The 17,759-nt window shown below is 38.5% G+C and overlaps 1 protein-coding gene across 9 annotated transcripts in view; it reads left to right on the top strand.

Moving 5' to 3' along the window:
- Window positions 1-17,759, top strand: part of syne1b (spectrin repeat containing, nuclear envelope 1b) — a 131,441-nt gene that overhangs the window by 70,953 nt on the left and 42,729 nt on the right. For 8 of the 9 annotated variants that reach the window (XM_084097593.1, XM_084097592.1, XM_084097595.1 and 5 more), the window contains exons 68-97: window positions 421-573; window positions 655-822; window positions 1,100-1,276; window positions 1,365-1,511; window positions 2,268-2,393; window positions 2,486-2,662; window positions 3,088-3,353; window positions 3,464-5,624; window positions 6,072-6,409; window positions 6,542-6,686; window positions 6,793-7,011; window positions 7,236-7,504; window positions 7,890-8,055; window positions 8,357-8,512; window positions 8,661-8,813; window positions 8,931-9,113; window positions 9,239-9,376; window positions 9,488-9,673; window positions 9,769-9,891; window positions 10,240-10,422; window positions 11,103-11,246; window positions 12,191-12,379; window positions 13,169-13,309; window positions 13,493-13,612; window positions 13,699-13,860; window positions 13,988-14,182; window positions 14,417-14,581; window positions 15,863-16,054; window positions 17,314-17,448; window positions 17,597-17,697. In XM_084097593.1, the coding sequence (XP_083953719.1) occupies window positions 421-573; window positions 655-822; window positions 1,100-1,276; window positions 1,365-1,511; window positions 2,268-2,393; window positions 2,486-2,662; window positions 3,088-3,353; window positions 3,464-5,624; window positions 6,072-6,409; window positions 6,542-6,686; window positions 6,793-7,011; window positions 7,236-7,504; window positions 7,890-8,055; window positions 8,357-8,512; window positions 8,661-8,813; window positions 8,931-9,113; window positions 9,239-9,376; window positions 9,488-9,673; window positions 9,769-9,891; window positions 10,240-10,422; window positions 11,103-11,246; window positions 12,191-12,379; window positions 13,169-13,309; window positions 13,493-13,612; window positions 13,699-13,860; window positions 13,988-14,182; window positions 14,417-14,581; window positions 15,863-16,054; window positions 17,314-17,448; window positions 17,597-17,697 (7,178 nt within the window). The remainder of the gene's footprint in view (window positions 1-420; window positions 574-654; window positions 823-1,099; window positions 1,277-1,364; window positions 1,512-2,267; window positions 2,394-2,485; window positions 2,663-3,087; window positions 3,354-3,463; window positions 5,625-6,071; window positions 6,410-6,541; window positions 6,687-6,792; window positions 7,012-7,235; window positions 7,505-7,889; window positions 8,056-8,356; window positions 8,513-8,660; window positions 8,814-8,930; window positions 9,114-9,238; window positions 9,377-9,487; window positions 9,674-9,768; window positions 9,892-10,239; window positions 10,423-11,102; window positions 11,247-12,190; window positions 12,380-13,168; window positions 13,310-13,492; window positions 13,613-13,698; window positions 13,861-13,987; window positions 14,183-14,416; window positions 14,582-15,862; window positions 16,055-17,313; window positions 17,449-17,596; window positions 17,698-17,759) is intronic. The other variant, XM_084097596.1, reaches the window with a different exon arrangement.

The raw sequence follows: 17,759 nt of genomic DNA, 5'->3' as shown, positions 1-17,759 counted from the left end.
AAATAATTAAAAAAATATCTTATTATTAGTAGCATTATTATTATACTTTATTATATTATTATTTATACCTTTATTATATTATTACTTATTATATTTTTTATATTATTATTATTATTATTATTAGTAATAATTCAAAAATAATTAAAAAAATATCTTATTATTAGTAGCATTATTATTATACTTTATTATATTATTATTTATACCTTTATTATATTATTACATTCATTTTTCACAGAGCATTTTCTTGAAAAGGAACGTAGAATTTAAGTATAAATAAATGAATATTTTTTAATGATGTAGGCCGAAAATGAGCTTCCCCTCTTTGAAAGACCAGCAGCCGCCACTGCTTCTAATACAGCCGTCTTCAGAGAGTCATGTAAACCCTTTACTATGTCAAATGCTTCCTTTGTCCCCCTCTAGACAATCCAGCAGAACATCCAGTCCCATGAGTCAGCTGTCAAATCGGTTATAGAGAAGGGAGATGCACTTCTTGAAACGATCCGGGACCCGTCTGTCAGCGAGAACATTGGCAAGCTGAAATCCGACTATCAAGACTTATGCAGTAATGCCAAGGTACTGTCATGCATAATACAAGACCCTTTGAAAACGTGTCTCTGCTACCTGTGTTCCATGCATTTTGCTGGTATGTTGTAGGTTCATGTTCAGAGTTTGACGGAGAGCGTGAGAGAGCATGAGGACTATAACAGTGAACTACAAGAAGTAGAGAAATGGCTGTTACAGATGTCTAGCAGGCTGGTCACTTCTGATTCCACGCAAAGTGGCAATTTAGAGACGGCCACACAACAGCTAGCCAGACACAAGGTGTGTGCACTGTTATTATAGCTATTATTTATATCTTCCAGATATCCCATGAACAACAGCTTTGCATCAACTTGCAAGCCATGAAACTACCATAAAAATAAATAACAATCCATGCAGAAGTCAAATAAACAATTTCATAGTCTGTTTCCTCTCACTGTATTTTTACATATTTATATTTTTAGATACATAAGCATAAACATATTTAGTTTGTAACTGCTGACTTTTCTTAGCTTAATTTTTGTCAATTCTATTTCTGATTTGGCCTGTTTCTTCACAGGCAATAATGGAGGAGATTGCTGGTTTTGAGGAGCGTTTGACCAGCCTGAAGGACAAAGGCGAACGTCTCACCAGTAGCTGCACGGAGCAAGTGCAGGCCAAGATCAGTCAGCAGATCCAGGCACACCAGCAGGGAACCAGAGACAGTTATTCGGCTATCTGCAGCACGGCTCAGCGTGTGAGCACTCCTGCTAATAAAGGGTTGCATTATCAGAAATGTCACCTTATTTATTTCATAGTCTAATGTTTAACGTTTGGCTCATCAGGTGTATCAGAGTCTTGACCGTGAGCTCCAGAAGCACGTAAGCCATCAGGACACCCTGCAGCAGTGTCAGACGTGGCTGTCCACCGTTAAAGAGGAGATCCAGATGCAGACGCAGACTCCCTATGGCCTTCAGGAGGCTCTGAAACAGGTAGATGCCACAGAGCAGGAGAGTGATTGTGAGAGTGAACTGTTACAAAAACCAACTTAGAAGGTGTCTGAACAAATTTAGACATATACTGTATATATATATGTATGTGTATGTATAAATATATAAATATAAATAAATATATATATATATATATATATATATATATATTATATATATATATATATTATATATATATAAACTTTTTTTCATGAGTTTTCAGACCTGTCAAGTGCCACCTGTCCTGCCAATTTATAAATATTCTTTGAACAGGAAGCTCCTTCTGACAAAATACATGATTTATTGTACTGTATAAGACCACTGACAAAAATATCAGGATTAAATTGAATATATAGGCCTATTAGTATTTAAATAAGCAATTCTTTAGTCTTTTCTGTTATTTTGTCCAAAAAACATAATGTGAATTTTAAATGTATGTGTTTAAATTGCCTCCAAAAGTGTAGCTTTGGACATACAGTAACTTATTAAATAAATATATTAAAATATAGAATTTATTTTTATATCATATATAGATTACAGTAACTATTATATAATTAAGTTTTATATATATATATATATATATATATATATATATATATATATATAAATTAAGGTAAATATATATATTATTTTATTAAAAAGGGGAATTGCATAGACATTGTTTACAGCACTCGTAGAGCTATTGTTGTTGTTGTTATTATTTTTTGCACATATATGTTTTAATGATATGTAGTAACATGTTGACTACTTACTCCACAGATGAAGCACTTCAGGGCCCTACAGGAGCAGGCCAGTACATATCTTGACCTGGTTTGTTCAGTGTGTGATTTATCTGATGAGTCTGTAAGGGCTACAGCTGCCCAAATACAGCAAACCAAAACAATGGTGAGTTTGATCACACAGACTTATCTAATGTCGCTTTGGGTTGTAAAGTTAATCTAGTTAATAAAATATGATTGATATTGTCATTTCTACAGATTGAGGAGAGGATGACCATTTCTCAAGAGCTGTCAGATAGCTGGAGGGAGATTAAAGAGCAAAAACAGGAACTCGCGACACTTTTCCAGGACATGGAACAGCAATTGCAAAGTCTCTCCAGGAGACCTGCGGAGCTGGAGCCCAAGATTGCTCAAAACATGCTTGATCAAGCCAAAGTAAATATATGTGTCTGATCTTGATTAATGTAATGTTTCTATATATTTAAAAATGTTATGTATATAATTTTAAAATAAAAATATGATATATCTATATTATGAATATACTGTATATATTGGTTAATGTAAGTTGAGGAAAAGTTGTCTATGATTTTATTGGTTAATATTATTTTTTGCCTACCCTGGCCTTGATTACATCAGCAGAACAAGAACAAAAGCTAAATGTTTCAAATATGGAGAAAGTTATTACATTTTGATGACAGATTATGACAACAGACATTTTTATTTTTTAGGATAATGTGCACCGATGAATTCTGCACAAAAAGACCAGGGAGATTTATTTATAACGTAAAAGAGTCCATTTTCATTTCTCATCTTGTCTCTTTTTATGCTTGTCTTATCCTCTGTGCTCATGTTGCCTGTAGGAATTTGAGCAGCATCTTCAAAGCAGACAAAGCACTCTGACTAAAATGACAGAGCTTGTGAGTAAGCTGACAGAAGGGAAGGAGTCTCCTGAGCATACAGACATTGGTCGATTGAGTCATGCATGGCTGGAACTGTGTCATCAGGCTAACAAACTGCATGCTCAGAGAGAGGAAGATCTGCAAAGGACTAAAGAGTATCATGACTGCATCAGTGCCATGGAAGCCCTCTTTGAACAGGTGTCCAAGGAATGGGATAACCTGGCCAGGTAGACCTATTATTCAGGATTTAGTGTAAATGTATTTTTATGACACGTTTAATTAGTGCTACATTGAAAGTGTCATTTGAGACTTACATTATTCTTTCATGATTTGGTAGAACTGATGCTGAGAGTTCATCTAATCATTTGGAGGCTCTTCGGAAACTCTCAGTTGTTCTTAAAGAAAAGATAAACACACTTGATGACCTCAAAGAACAGAAGCAAAAAGTAATGTATCACCTAAACCTGGATGACAAAGAGCTGGTGAAGGAGCAGATTGGCCACTTTGAGCAACGATGGGCCCATCTAGAGAGCCTCATTGAGAGAAAGATCCAAGACTCCATTGTGACCCTTGAAGATATGGGCCAAGTTGAGGCCCGTTTGAGGGAAGCTCGCGAATGGGCCGAGGAGCAGCAGCCTGCCCTGTCCGAAGCCATGAAGATGAGTCCTCCCCCTGAGCTAGCACAGAGTTTCCTCTTTGATCATCTCACCATATGCAGTGAACTGGAAGTCAAGCAGCTTCTGCTGGCCCAGGCCATGAGCGATGCAGATAGGGTTTTAGCACATCTTGGGCTAAACGAAAGGCAAAGACTGCAGCAGCTTATCTCAGAAACTCAAGCAGAAGTGGAGTCCTTGAGCGTCAAAGTGGCTCAACGTAGGAAACACCTAAGCAAAGCCTTCACTGAGAGAAACCAGTTCCTGTTGGCTGTGAATCAAGCTATCACCTGGGTCCAACAGAACGAGAAGAAAGCACAAGCAGAGGATTATGTAGCCCTTCTTCCCGATGACCTATCTAAGCAGGTGAGGACATGCAGGAACATCCAGAGTAGCTTGAGGGCCTACCAGAGTGAGCTGACCTCCCTGTGGTCCCAAGGTAGGGATTTGATGAAAGATGCCTCTGAAGAAGAGAAATCAGAGATGTTAAACAAGCTCCAAGAGCTGCAGAATACCTTCGAGGTTGCCCTACAGAAGTGTAGCCAGAGGCTTCAGGAGCTGGAAAAGGTGTTGGTGTCTAGAAAATATTTCAAGGTAGATCTCGAGAAGATATGCCAGTGGTTGAAGCAAGCTGATATTGTTACCTTCCCAGAGATCAACCTCATGAATGGAGATGCAGAATTAAGCTCTCAACTTACAAAATACCAACAAATATTGGATCAAGCCATGGAATATGAGAACCTTCTGCTAACTGTGCAAAGAACGGGTCAAGAAATACTTCCCACTCTGAATGAAGTCGACCATTGCTACTTAGATGAGAAATTGATTGCTCTTCCTCAACAGTACAATAATATTTTAGGACTAGCCAAAGAGAAACAAGAGAAAATACAGCAAGCTATCCTTGCCCGACAGGAATATGCCTCCTTTATTGATATCACCCATAAAGCACTTAAAGAACTTGAGGAACAGTTCTACAATTTGGGGACGCAGTCTGTCAGCCTTAAGACTGAGGAAGTTGTCAGTCTTCTGGCAGATTATAAAGCCCTCCTAGTGGAGTTGACCAATCTCGGACAAGCCGTCAGTGAGCTTAACCAGAAGAAAGAGGGATTTCGAAGCACTGGTCAACCTTGGAGACCTGAAGAAATGACTCAACTTGTTAGCCTTTACAACGGACTCAAAAGATTGATTGAGCAGAGGGTAGAACATCTCGACGACACTCTAGAATCTTTCGAGGACCATCAAGCCATGGCTATGCAGGTTGATTCCGAGCTAAAGGCCACCAAAGAGCAACTGGTGAAAGTCAATGCGGAGACACAGTCAGCTGAGGAGAGATTGAAAAACTATCATGCCCTGGCCGCTAGTCTTCAAGGTGCCAGCTCTCACCTCACTCGACTCATGGAGCAGATGGATAACCTGGTATCCCACATGGATACCGCTGCACACGAGGCTTCAAAGCAGCGGGTGACCTCTTGGCAGGAAGAGCTTCAGTCATTACAGTCAGCTGTTGGAGAACTAATTGTTGAGTGTGAGAACAGGTTTGTGCAGAGTAAAGACTTTGAGACCGAAGTCAATCGGACCTTAACTTGGCTCCAGCAAATCAAAGATGAACTTGGCTCTGAGGTGGTGGTAGATGTCAAGATTGAGAAAGTCCAGGAGGAAATCCGGAAGCAACAGATAATGCAAGAGGAAGTGCAGTCGAGGCTGAGGATAGTGGCGGCTCTTAGCACCAGAGAGAAGCAGAAGTACACCAGTGCCAATGAGCTTGTTCCCGCTCACGTGGACTCAAGTCTACAAGAGATGGCCAAGCTGGAGGCTGATGTTCAGCGTGCCCTGAGCTCTAAACAGGCAAGTTCTATTAAAACCATCAATTCAACGAAGACTCTTAGTTAATGCACAAAAACTTTGCATATATCTTCACCATTATGTTGTGTTTTAGATACTGTGCCCCAACATGGGATTCTGGTGTGCCTACCAGGCCTCTTAATAAGCTAAGCCAGCAAGAGTTTCTTAGTCAACCAATGGCTACCCTACACTCTTAAAAATAAAGGTTCTTTATTGGCATATATGGTTCCATGAAGAACCTTAAATGTCCATGGAACCTTTCCATTGTTCAAAAAGTTCTTTATAGTGGAAAAAGTTCTTCACACTTCGATAAAATTGTTCTTTTAAGAACTGTTCCATGAACGGTTCTTGGGGGAATGGTCCTTCTATGGCATATAAAACCTTTTGAAACCTTTATTTTTAATAGTGTAGCTTACTATTAACTAATGAATCCAAATGTTTCTCTTATAGATTACATTAGAGCAAGCTCTTGGCTTGTGTCAGAAGTATCACTCCAGAATGCAAACAGCATGTGAGTGGCTGGAGGACGCTGTGGGCTTCTTGCAACAGGCCAGTCTCGGGGTGGACGTGGAGAACTACGAGGAGTGTTTGAGGCAACAAGAAGATATCATGGCCACTGAACAGGAGTTCCTCGGTGTTCTTGAGGAGCTGGAATCGTTGCCACCTCAACTTGAAAACCTGGTCAACCCTACATCCAAAGAGCAGCTTCGACTTAGTGTGGAGTCTGCACAGCAGAGAGGTGTGGAGGTCAGAGACCAGCTGCAGTGCCACCAAGACATTTTAAACAGGTACAGTTTGGAACACAGCAGTTTTCCAGAACATTTGACCTCTTAGATATATTAAGAGTTTGTTATTGTAAATTGACCCAAGTTTGATGCCAATAAAGACTAATTATTGTAGTTATAATGTGACCTTTTCAGCTGTGTTGCCCAGTGGAATTCATATCAGGAGGCCAGGCAGACAGTCATTGAGCTGATGAATGAGGCAGAGAAGAAGCTAACAGAGTTTTCCACAGCCAAGGCTGCAACGGGCCAGGAAGCTGAAGAGAAACTCAGGAGTCATAAGGTGAGCTAAGTATGCCATATTGACTCTCTTTCTTGAGGAAATAAACTTATTCAACTGTCTACATGATGATAAACCAATTCAAAATGTCTTCATCTTTGGCCTGCAGTCATTAGTATCCATGGTGAACAGTTTCCAAGAAAAGTTGACTGGTCTGGAAGAGCAAGCGTCCCAGTTAGAGCTGATTGGAAGTGACGCCAGTAAAGCCACCATAAGTCGATCCATGACCACAGTGTGGCAGCGCTGGACCAGGTTACGCAGTGTAGCACGAGGCCAAGAGAGGGTGCTGGAGGATACGGCTCATGAATGGAGAACTTTCAGGGAAAAGGTGCAGTTTCACTTGTGGCCAAATATTGTTGGACTCCCCATTTAATTGTATGATGCTCTGTCCCTACACAAATTAAGGAAATGTCATAATAACATTTAAATCACAAATCAAATGGTTTGAAATGGTATATTGAATATATATTTAATGGTACAATCACTTGGGTTAACAGGTTAATGCCACAAATAATTATATAGTTTTTTAAACAAGACAACTATGTTTTTCAGATGATGAAGGTTAGAGCTGTAACAGAAGAGCTGAAGGGCCGTGTTCCTGATTGCACCGCTGAAAAAGCCTCCAAAGCCACATTACAGTCACATCTGGACCAATACGAGCTGGTTAGTCAGGACTTAGAGAGGGAGCAGTCTTCTCTAACTCTCCTACGACAGTACGCTCTCAGCCTGCTACATGATGTGGAGGTGTCTGTGCCAACTGCTGATCATGAGCAATTACCAAGTCTGAAGGAGATCAAAGCCGTGCAAGATAAGCTAGAGAGGTGTGTAATCTTTCTCCAAACCAATATGAGATCCAGCACCAAAATATTATTATGTACAGTGCAAAATATGCTAATCTGTTTAGTACTTTTAAAACCTGTCAAAGAAAAGAGTACACTGTTTTTTTCAAGCATCACTAAGATTTGCTAATACCAATATGATGACATATATTTTATTCAATTTTAGTTAAACTATTAATTCAACTGTCTACAGTAACCAATGTATTTGTAGCTTGTGCAAATGGTAAAAAGTGATTGAATGCTAACCAGTTTAATGTCAGTGTAGTTTTGCTTCCAATTAATGGCTTGAACAGAAAAAATGTTGATAATTAGCCTGTACCAGCATTATTGACTGAATGCTAATTTGTACAACCTGTGTCTCTTGTAGTTTCCTGCAGAAGGCCAGGACAGGAAAGACTCGGGTCCAGCAGGAATTATCGGACAGGGAAGGTGTGGAGAGAGGACTGAGTCTGGTCAAGAGCTGGATCCAGGACTCCAGGGAGCTCCTGCTGAACCCCACATCTGATCTGGATATTCTCACACAAGAATTGGAGGTGAAAAAAAATTTAAAAACAGTATTTAGTATCCAACACTATTTTTTTGTTTTCAGACTTCAGTATTCTACACTATTGACACAATTTTGCATGTTTAATTAGGTGAAGTTGAGCTCATTGCATTGTGGGATGCAGTACCCAATGCAGTATTTCTTGATACTACAAGAAATTTAGAGTTTCTGGTTTTGCATGCATACAGAATATTTTCATATTGTTCACAGTATAAATACTATAGTGGTAGTATGTAAATAGAATGGTAGAATGAATTTGTCTGTCTTAATTGTATTTTAAATTTGTGCAGGTGATGCATGGAGAGCTGATCACTCATCGTCAGAATGTGGACAAGCTTGCAGAGCAGCAGCAAAGTAAATACTTAGACCTGTTCACTATTTTACCATCCGAGATCTCAATGCAGCTGGCTGAAGTGTCCCTGGCACTGGGATCCATTGAGGACCAGGTACATAATTACCCTTTTTTATTGTTTTCATAGTGTATTAATTGGCAGTTTCTTACTAAATCATAGGAGACCAATGTTTTGAACAATATTAACCTTTTTACTAACACTTCATAATATAAGATATAAATGAATTAATCCATACCTTAAGGTTCAAGCCAAGGAGAGAGACATCCAGAAGACCAGAGTTATCAAAGAAGAGTTCAACTCCAGAATTCATGATGTGTCTGAAAAGTTGAAGGCCATCTCTACCACTCTGAAGGAAAAGGCCACTGATATTGACCAGGCCAAAGATGAGGCCAGAGTAAGTGTTGCATCCTAATAATCTTTATATTGATAACATTTTTATGTGTTTACTATAAACAAATTCTCACTGCCTTGAATGGCTATAAAGTACCTAAACTCCCTGCTGTATTTCTAGCGTCTCTGTGATGAACTTGACGGCTGCGGAAGAAATCTCGCTGAGCTAGAAGCCGCAGTGCAGGACTTTGGTCGCCGTAACCCTCTGATAGCCACACAGCTAGCTGATGCAATTGCCAAATTACGAGAGATCCATCACCACACTCTTCGACTGGCTGAATATAAGACGATATGGTTGAAGAAGGTAAGATACATTGTTTTACAAAAAAATGAAAATGAATCTACTTCCTACAGGTTATTTGCTAATTTATTACATGTATAAGAGTCTTTCAAACATTGTATGTGATGTGATGTATTTTTTCCCATAAGGCGGATGCACATTTAGATGAGTACAACGAGATGTTTGAGTTCATAGTGAAGTGGACAGACAGAGCCAGGAGCCTGGTGAAGGCCAACATAATTTGGAACTCCTCCTCGCACTTGCAAGAACAGATCAGGATGTATCAGGTGAACTTCAACGCACACAAGTCAAATGTGTATATAACATTTAAGTCCATTTTAGTGCAATTATTAGTTGTCTACTGTAACAGTTAATAATCTTTTCTTTTGACCCTGCAGTCTGTTCTGCGTGAGTCGCGTGAGCTGCATGGTGACATGGAGGCCATGCAGGAGAAGGTGGAGATACTGTCTGAGACGCTGCAGATGGAGGCCATGGGACAGCAGGTGTCAGAACTGAGCCGTCACACTGAGGAGCTGGAGCAGGGCATCAGATCACGACTGCAGAGTCTACAGGACGCAGCGAAGGTTTGAGCACCTCAACGCGCCTAAAATGATTTCCTCCTTCCTCAGATTTAAATATATTTATTACTCAGCATGACTGACTTTGTATTTTCTTTTAGGACATGGAGAGGTTTGAGAATGAAGTGAAGGCCCTGCATGTGTCTCTGGAGCAGGTTCAAGCCACTCTCACGTCTCCTGAACTGGGCCGACTCAGTCTAAAAGAACAACTGACTCAAAGACAGGTACATTTATCTGCTTTGATCCTGAATACATCATTTATTTGAGCCCTATTATTCCATGCACAGCCTACCTGCATTATAGATATGTGTAATAAAATTGATTTTAAGTTTAAATTTAGTTATGGAGCAGTGGCTTAGTATTTAGTTTAATCTAGTTTGATCCTGTCCTTCTTCCTCTTTTCCCATGCTTTCTTATATGTGTCTGGCTGTAGTTTACATGGTTAAAGATCTGGTAACAGAAAAGTTCTTCTGCTTAATTTTTGATTGCTTTCTGTGAACCTGTTTTTTGTTACATACTGTAAATACAGTAGTTTAGAATGTATTCTTAGAATGGATTTTTTTATTTTTTAGCGTTTGCTGGCAGACATGGAGAGCTTCAAGCAGCAGGTAGAGGACGTGCAGGAGTGTCATAGTGCTCTAAGAGTCCCTGAGGAAGTGGTGACCAGTTTGTCCATCTGTCGCACTGCTCTGAATCTGCAACAAGAGGCCAGTCAGCTGCAGCACACCGCCATCCAGCAGTGCAACATCCTGCAGGTAAGTCGGAAAACGCATCCAGGCAAGCATTCGTTATGCTTGCTCTTTCGGAATGCAAACAGTATTTTGGACAGATAATGCTGGAGAATCATGTCCACAGATAGAGGTTGGATAGTACTGTATGCACCACAAGTTTATTGAGACACAAACAAACAGAAGTGCTACTACTGTTTCACTACTGTTGATGCGCCGAGCAGATATTTTGGATTCTGAAGTCAGGGTTGTTGCTGTTCCTTGAGGGGGCGTTCCAGTTAAAAGTTCCTACTGAGAACTCGGAATTTCCGACTTCCGAGTACATATGGAACACACCATAAATTATCCTGAATCCTGAGTGCTTTTAGGTTATTAGGCACAAATGCTGTCTTTGTTTTATGATCTGTAAGAAAGGATTATAAATTTGGGATGCATTCAGAGGGTTATTTTTTAGAATGGGTTAGGTTAGGTTTTGCTATATTAAATGTCCCCAAAAACACCAGGCTAAAATATTTAACTCAACATGATGTAACAGCTTAAAGGAACTAAATAGTGTATTGATTTGCATTTAAATATTTCAAAGGTGTCTGAAAGAGGTTAGTTAAGGGGTAAGGTTAGGCTGTAGTAATTAACCCAATTTAAGAACAATAGAATTCCAGTAGGACTCATCATGATATAAAAATACATGTGTACGATATCTGTTTTAGGAGGCAGTGGTGCAGTATGAACAGTATGAACAGGAAGTCAGAAACCTGCAGGCCATGATTGAAGATGCTCACCGGGTCATTCAGGACCAACCTGTGAACACCAGCAACATCCAAGAGCTGCAGGCACAAATCAATCATCATGAGGTGCAGTGATATTTTAGTATTATTTATACTATTATAGTATTTACTTATATTACTGTCATAGTGTTTGTTAATATTTTGAATTAGATTTTTTTTTTTTTTTTCATTAATTTAATTAATTAATTATTTTTTGTATTTAAAAAAAAATATTTCTATATAGCTTTATTTTTATTTCAGTTTTGGTAATTTTAGTACTTCAACCTACACACATTTCTGTTTATTTCAGTCAAGGCAACATTTCTAATTTTCATTTAAGTTTAGGTTTTTCATCTAATATTTATATTTTATTTTATTTTATTTTAGCTTTATTTCAATTGCCAAAAAATATTTTAATAGTTTTAGTTAACAATAGCAACATTGATGAGGTGTCACGTATATTCACCTCAGTGATGCCACACTAGCTATGTTTCCATCCACCTATTTTTATGCAAATTTTTGATTATTGCTTAAAAAAACCTGGATGGAAATGCCAAGATGTGCATAAATTCTAAAAATGCACATAAAAAACGTATGCGCCCAATTTAGGAGTATTATTTTTTAATCCAATAAGAAGATATGCACATAAACTTGGAAAGCAAGATAACATAACTGTGTTTGTTGCGTTTCATATGCGCGCTTTGAGGCACAAGTTAGTTATGATGAAAAAAGAGAAATTGTTGCAACTTTCATTTATATTAAAGTTATTTTACTCCAATTTTCCAGGAAGTGATGATTTAGTTCTCTTGAACACATGGGGTGGAAACATTGCTTTATTATATATTAAAGTTTTGCATACAAGTTAAATTCGCGTCTTTGGATGGAAACATAGCTACTGTCCTCAAATCTCATTTTTGTTGACTTCTGTTTGTGGTTAGCTATACTGATCTTTCCTGTTTCTTGCATTAACCTAAAGGGCAGCTAAATAATATATTTTGTCATCTCTTCTGTGTTTATTTTGATCTAAACAGGAACTGGCCCAGAAAATTAAGGGCTACCAGGAGCAGATTGCATCTCTGAACTCCAAGTGTAAGATGCTGACGGTGAAAGCTAAACACGCCACCACTCTCCTGACAGTGAGTGATGCAGAGGGTTTGAACGAGAGTCTGGAGGAACTGGATGGTGATGCTATTAAAAGAAAGACCCAGTCACAAGTCTCGGTACGTTATTCTGAACATGGGCGTGCCAGTATAATCGTGGGATAAGCAAACAAACTAGAGTAGTAAATGTCTCAAAAAGTGATTGCTATTTGTTCTTGTATTCTAAATAATTGAGTGCACTACAAAAGCCATTTTTAATCATGTTTAATCATTTAATCAGAATATTTGTCTTATAGATATCATCCTATTTGTCCTTAAAACAAGGTCAATTTACTTGAGAAACAAATAACATAAGATATTAAGACTTTTAAGAAAAAATGGATCTTTAATATCTGTAGTTTCTATTTTATATTTTAATGACTATAATAAGTACAGTTTTCACCATGAAAATAGCCAAATAATCTGGCATGGCTTACAAAACAAATATATATATATATATATATATATATATATATATATATATATAAAACATAAATGTCTTACCCTTTTAGCATTTCTTGTTTTAAGCATAAATCTAATCAAATTTAGGTCCAAAACAAGAAGAAAAAAAATTCTGTGAATATATTCCTTGAAAACAAAGCATGCATTATTTTACACACTTTTGCTTTTAAAAATATATTTATTAAATGTAAATGTAACTTATTTTAGATATTTTTGCATGAAAACCACTTAAGTACTGAGAAAAAAAATCTAAATAAGAGATCTCTTATCTCACTCTTACCTGAACGGTCTTTATTTTTCCATCTCTCAGTGATCTTTGCATGTCATAATCACTGAACGTTACAGCTCTGTGAACTGACTGACTAATATCTTCTGCTCTGTGACTCTCTCTGATTGTGATGCTGTCAGATGTCGGCTGGTCGCTGTCAGTCTCTCCTGTCTCCTGTGACAGAGGAGTCTGGGGAGGAGGGCACCAGCAGTGAGATCTGCTCTCCTGCTTTCTGTCGATCTCCCTCTCCTGTCACTAACACTGAAGCAGCCATTAGCAAGGTATTAGCAGTAATGTCAAAGCATTTGGTGCTTGATCTTATTTCTCGCAGACTTTTCCCTGCCTTTTTGCAATTATCAATTTCACCTTAATCTGTGACAGACAGCAGTGCAGTGACTTTTGTAGCACATTAACATGATGTATTTAACTTTGCATTGTTTTCTCTTGGACTGTCCTAAATGTAGATGTCCATGGGAAGAGCCACTCTCACCAGAGCTCCCCTCCAGGAGCTGTACAATCCCACGCTGGAGTCGGTAGCCAGTTTAGATGATCTTCAGCGCTCGTGGGAGACCCTGAAAAATGTGGTACGTTGGTCTTTTGTGTTCAACAGTCAGATGCACCAGGATTTAGAATCTGGTCTTTGGGTTGTGATTGTCTTCGTGTTTTGCAGATAAGTGAAAAGCAGAAGACGCTCTACGAGGCTCTGGAGAAGCAACAGCGCTATCAGGGATCTGTACAGTCCATCTCTACTAAGATGGAGTCCATCGAGACCAGATTAAACGAGCCCCCTATGCATGATCTCAGTCCTGACAGACAAATGGTCCTATATCAGGTGAGCCTGTTGTAGAATTGAAATCTGAAGGATTTTCTCTGTTGCCTTTGCTCCAGCTATATAGGAGCTTTATAAGAATATGGATGCAGAACAAAAACAAAACTGTCACACTGCCATATTCCTCCAGAATCAGATGGAGGAAATCGTCAGACTGCAGGATGATATAGATGGGCTTCAGTCCAGCTTCACAGAAGAGCTGATGTCTGATGTCGTGGACTCGGACTCTTCGGATCAATTGGCCATGCAGTCCACACTCACTGTACTGGCGGAGAGGATGGCCACCATACACATGAAGGCTTCAGGAAAACGCCAACTTCTTGAGGTATATCTATATATATATATATATATATATATATTCCTGTGATGGCAACAGGTGAGGCATAGACTAATGCAAAGAAAACGAGTGGGTGGGGTAAAGACATGACAAACAAAGGAGCACATGGCGAACATAATAAACAGCAACCACAAAACACAAAAAGACAGACCCGGCTGATCAGCCGGGAGTCCTGACAGATGCTCAGTAGATATTCATAGATGTTTATGGTGATGTGTATAGGAGCGACAGAGTGAACGAGTGGAAAAGCAGCAGCAGGCGCAGGCTTTACAGAGCTACCTGAACCAGGCAGACCAGCTGGACCAATGGCTGCGGAGCACTCGTGGTAACATCACTTCCTGCTCTCAGGACTCGGAAGACATGGAAGAGCAACTCAGAGACTGTCAGGTTAGAGCGCCCTCTACTGCCGATTACTGAAATATTAAAATTATTTATGATTTACTGTTTAATCGAAAAAAGAAAATGCATTATTTTGTGTTTCCCTGTGAAGGCCACCTTCCCTTCCCTTTACCTCTGTACAGATAAAACGTTATCAGAATGATTCCAGTTCGCATTGATTGTTCGCACATTTTTTGTATTATGCAGACCAGACAAGTAATTTGGCAATGTCAATTTGTAAAGAAAGACTAAACGCCTGCGCACATATATATTCAAATGCGCATAGCTATAGACTAAACACATAATATGCATGTGCACGCCGTCACCGTTTTCACAGATTCACGTTTTTTAAGTATACACAGAGATGATAATGTTTTTTAAAAAATTTCTCGAGCCACCAAACACTGTTGTCGTGCAAATGAACGGCCAGAACAAGAAAGTTTTCTGTTTTCAGTTAAAACAGTGTTGTGTAAGCGGCCCTTAAGTTAATAACTAATGATCTTTGCAATGGTGAATCAATCAAAAACTAACTTATTATTCTCTTAACTCTTTATTCTAGAGCTGCTGTAAAGACAAAACAATCTCTGTTACTTTAATTACCTATTATCACTGTAAAGCTGCTTTGAAACCATCTATAAGTGCTATATAAATGAAGGTGACTTGACTTGACTTGACTTGACTTGACTTATTATCTATCGACATTAAGGCCTGCTTTGTGTTTTTAAACGAATGAGTTTTTGTTAATTCCTCTCAGAGAACAGGATACTTTATCCGTAAACGGCAGTATTAAAAGACCTCTGAGCATTCAGATGGATTGATTCTTAAGCGTCTGTGGCACGACCCATAATCAGATTATGCAAATGTATCAGCGTAACACTGTTCACAGTTGGCTTTGAGGACATTAGAGGATTCCTGTGAGAGGATTGGTGCTCACTTGCAGTCTGTTCCACCTCTGATTGCATATTCATGAGGGTGACAGCAGCATTAGTGGTGAAAGGGGTGGGGCTTCATCTTTGTACGTAAATACAAAGTGGCAGATGTCCCAAAGCGGAACACCTTGAATTTTTTTCGTAGCATATGCACTGTGTAGACAATTTTCAAGTGAATTTGGGATATAATTTGAAGTACTTTCATACATTCTTGTTGTTATCCTCAAGAATGCATGTTTACTGTGAGCATGGCACGTGAGGGATTACGGATAATGTACAGGGCTGTAGGTGTTTGGTAAGGTCCTGGGATGAGAGCTGCAGAACCATGTTTGAGCTGGCCTCTCTTCTGTTGCTCCTGCAGAACATGCTGCTGGAAATCGAGGAGAAGGTGATGGCTCTCTCCGAGCTCTCCAGACACAGCGAGAATCTTCTGCTGGAGGGCCGACCGGAGAACAGGGAGGACGCGGAGCAGCTCTCCGGGAAGTTGCGTACGCTGAAAGGCAGCCTGCTAGAGCTGCAGAGGATGCTGCAAGACAAGCAGATCAACATTCAGGTGAGACCTCTGAATCAAGGCTGGAACCTTAGACATGTTTGTTCTAGAGGTTCATTTGGAAACCCTAAATTGAACCCTAAATAAAACCCTAACCGCTATATTGCTTTGATATATATATATATGTCATGATACTGAATGATTTCCTTATGTATATACTAAATATCACTGTATTAAATGGTGCTCCAAATTCCTTCAAGTTCCATGGCCAAAACATTAAAATGGTACTTAATAGTAATAATGATAATAATAGTAATACATTTTATTTGTATAGCATCTTTCATAAAATAATAATAATAATTATTATTATTATAAAATATTTTATCGACTATTAACACCATCTCTGACCGTGAGGAGGAATGAAACAAAAGCATTCTTTTTTATTATACAATCTTATATTAAAACAATTTTTCTACAGCAAAAAAACTGTATGTTAAAGTAAACAAGGTCATTTTTTTGTAAGTACAGTTAAATCCAGGATTAAAGTAAAATCCATGTTAAAATAAAAAAAGATTTTGGTAACACTTTACAATAAGATTTCATTTGTTACTAACATGAACTAACCATGAGCAATGCATTTGTTACTGTATTTGTTAATCTTTGTTAACATTAGTTAATAAAATATACAAAAGTTCATTGTTTCAACTAATGTTAAGAAATGCAACTTTTTATTTTAACAATGTATTAGTAAATGTTGAAATTAACATCAACATAATAAATGCTGTAGAAATGCAGTTCATTGTTATGTTAACCAATAAAACCTTATTGTAAAGTATTTTATTATAATAAAGGTTTTATTATAATAAATATACATTTATTAAAATGAAATAGATGTTTTATAATAAATTTGAATATAATTTTAAACAATTGTGAATATAAAGTAAAATTTGACCCACTTTTGTGAGATTCTCTAAAAGTTTTGTCTTTTATGTCCTGCAGGCGACATTAATTTGGGAGGAGTTGAAAGGCCTTCAAACATGTGTAATAATGATATATTTCATCATAGTTTTTTTTTCTTGTCACTCCATGTGCAGAATAATTCAGCAGCACTGGGTTCTGGGTCTGAATACCTCAATCTCATGCATGGCTTCCTCTTTTCCTGCTGTTATTCACAATAATATTGCAGAATATGAGAATGATGACTGATGATTTGATTCATGATTGTATGATCTTTTGATAGCATAATTCAACAAGGAATTTACGGTATTCAAGACTATTAATCCGCTGTATGTACTCATGTTTGCATTGTCCCTCTCCCGCAGGATTCCCTTCAGGAACCGTCAGACTCCAGTGAATCAGACTCCAGTCTGTCCCAGAGTCCAAACATGCAGGACTGGCTGGCCCAGGCCCGCTCCACACGCAGCCTACAGCACCAGGACACCCTCCAGAAACAGAAGGTACATAACATTTCACAAGAAGAAGAGTGATCAAAATATTTAGAACTATCAACATTGTGTCCCCCAGTGGGACTGAATCTGTAGTAAGGTGTTTTAAATAAGAAAGCATCTACTAAATGAGGAACGATAATATATCATGTTCATTCAGGAGCTTGAAGAGCAACTTGCAGAGCAAAAGAAGCTGTTGAAATCTGTAGCAAGTCGTGGAGAGGAAATACTCACCCAACAAGCATCACCCGTCAGAGCCAGGTACCATTAACCTGCATTTCTCTCTTTCATTTTGACCTCAAACCTTTACTGACTCTCTCTTT

This window comes from Abramis brama, assembly GCF_963993115.1.
Source record: "Abramis brama genome assembly, chromosome: 21".
NCBI lineage: Eukaryota > Metazoa > Chordata > Actinopteri > Cypriniformes > Leuciscidae > Abramis > Abramis brama.
This window is presented reverse-complemented; position numbering and strand designations above follow the sequence as displayed.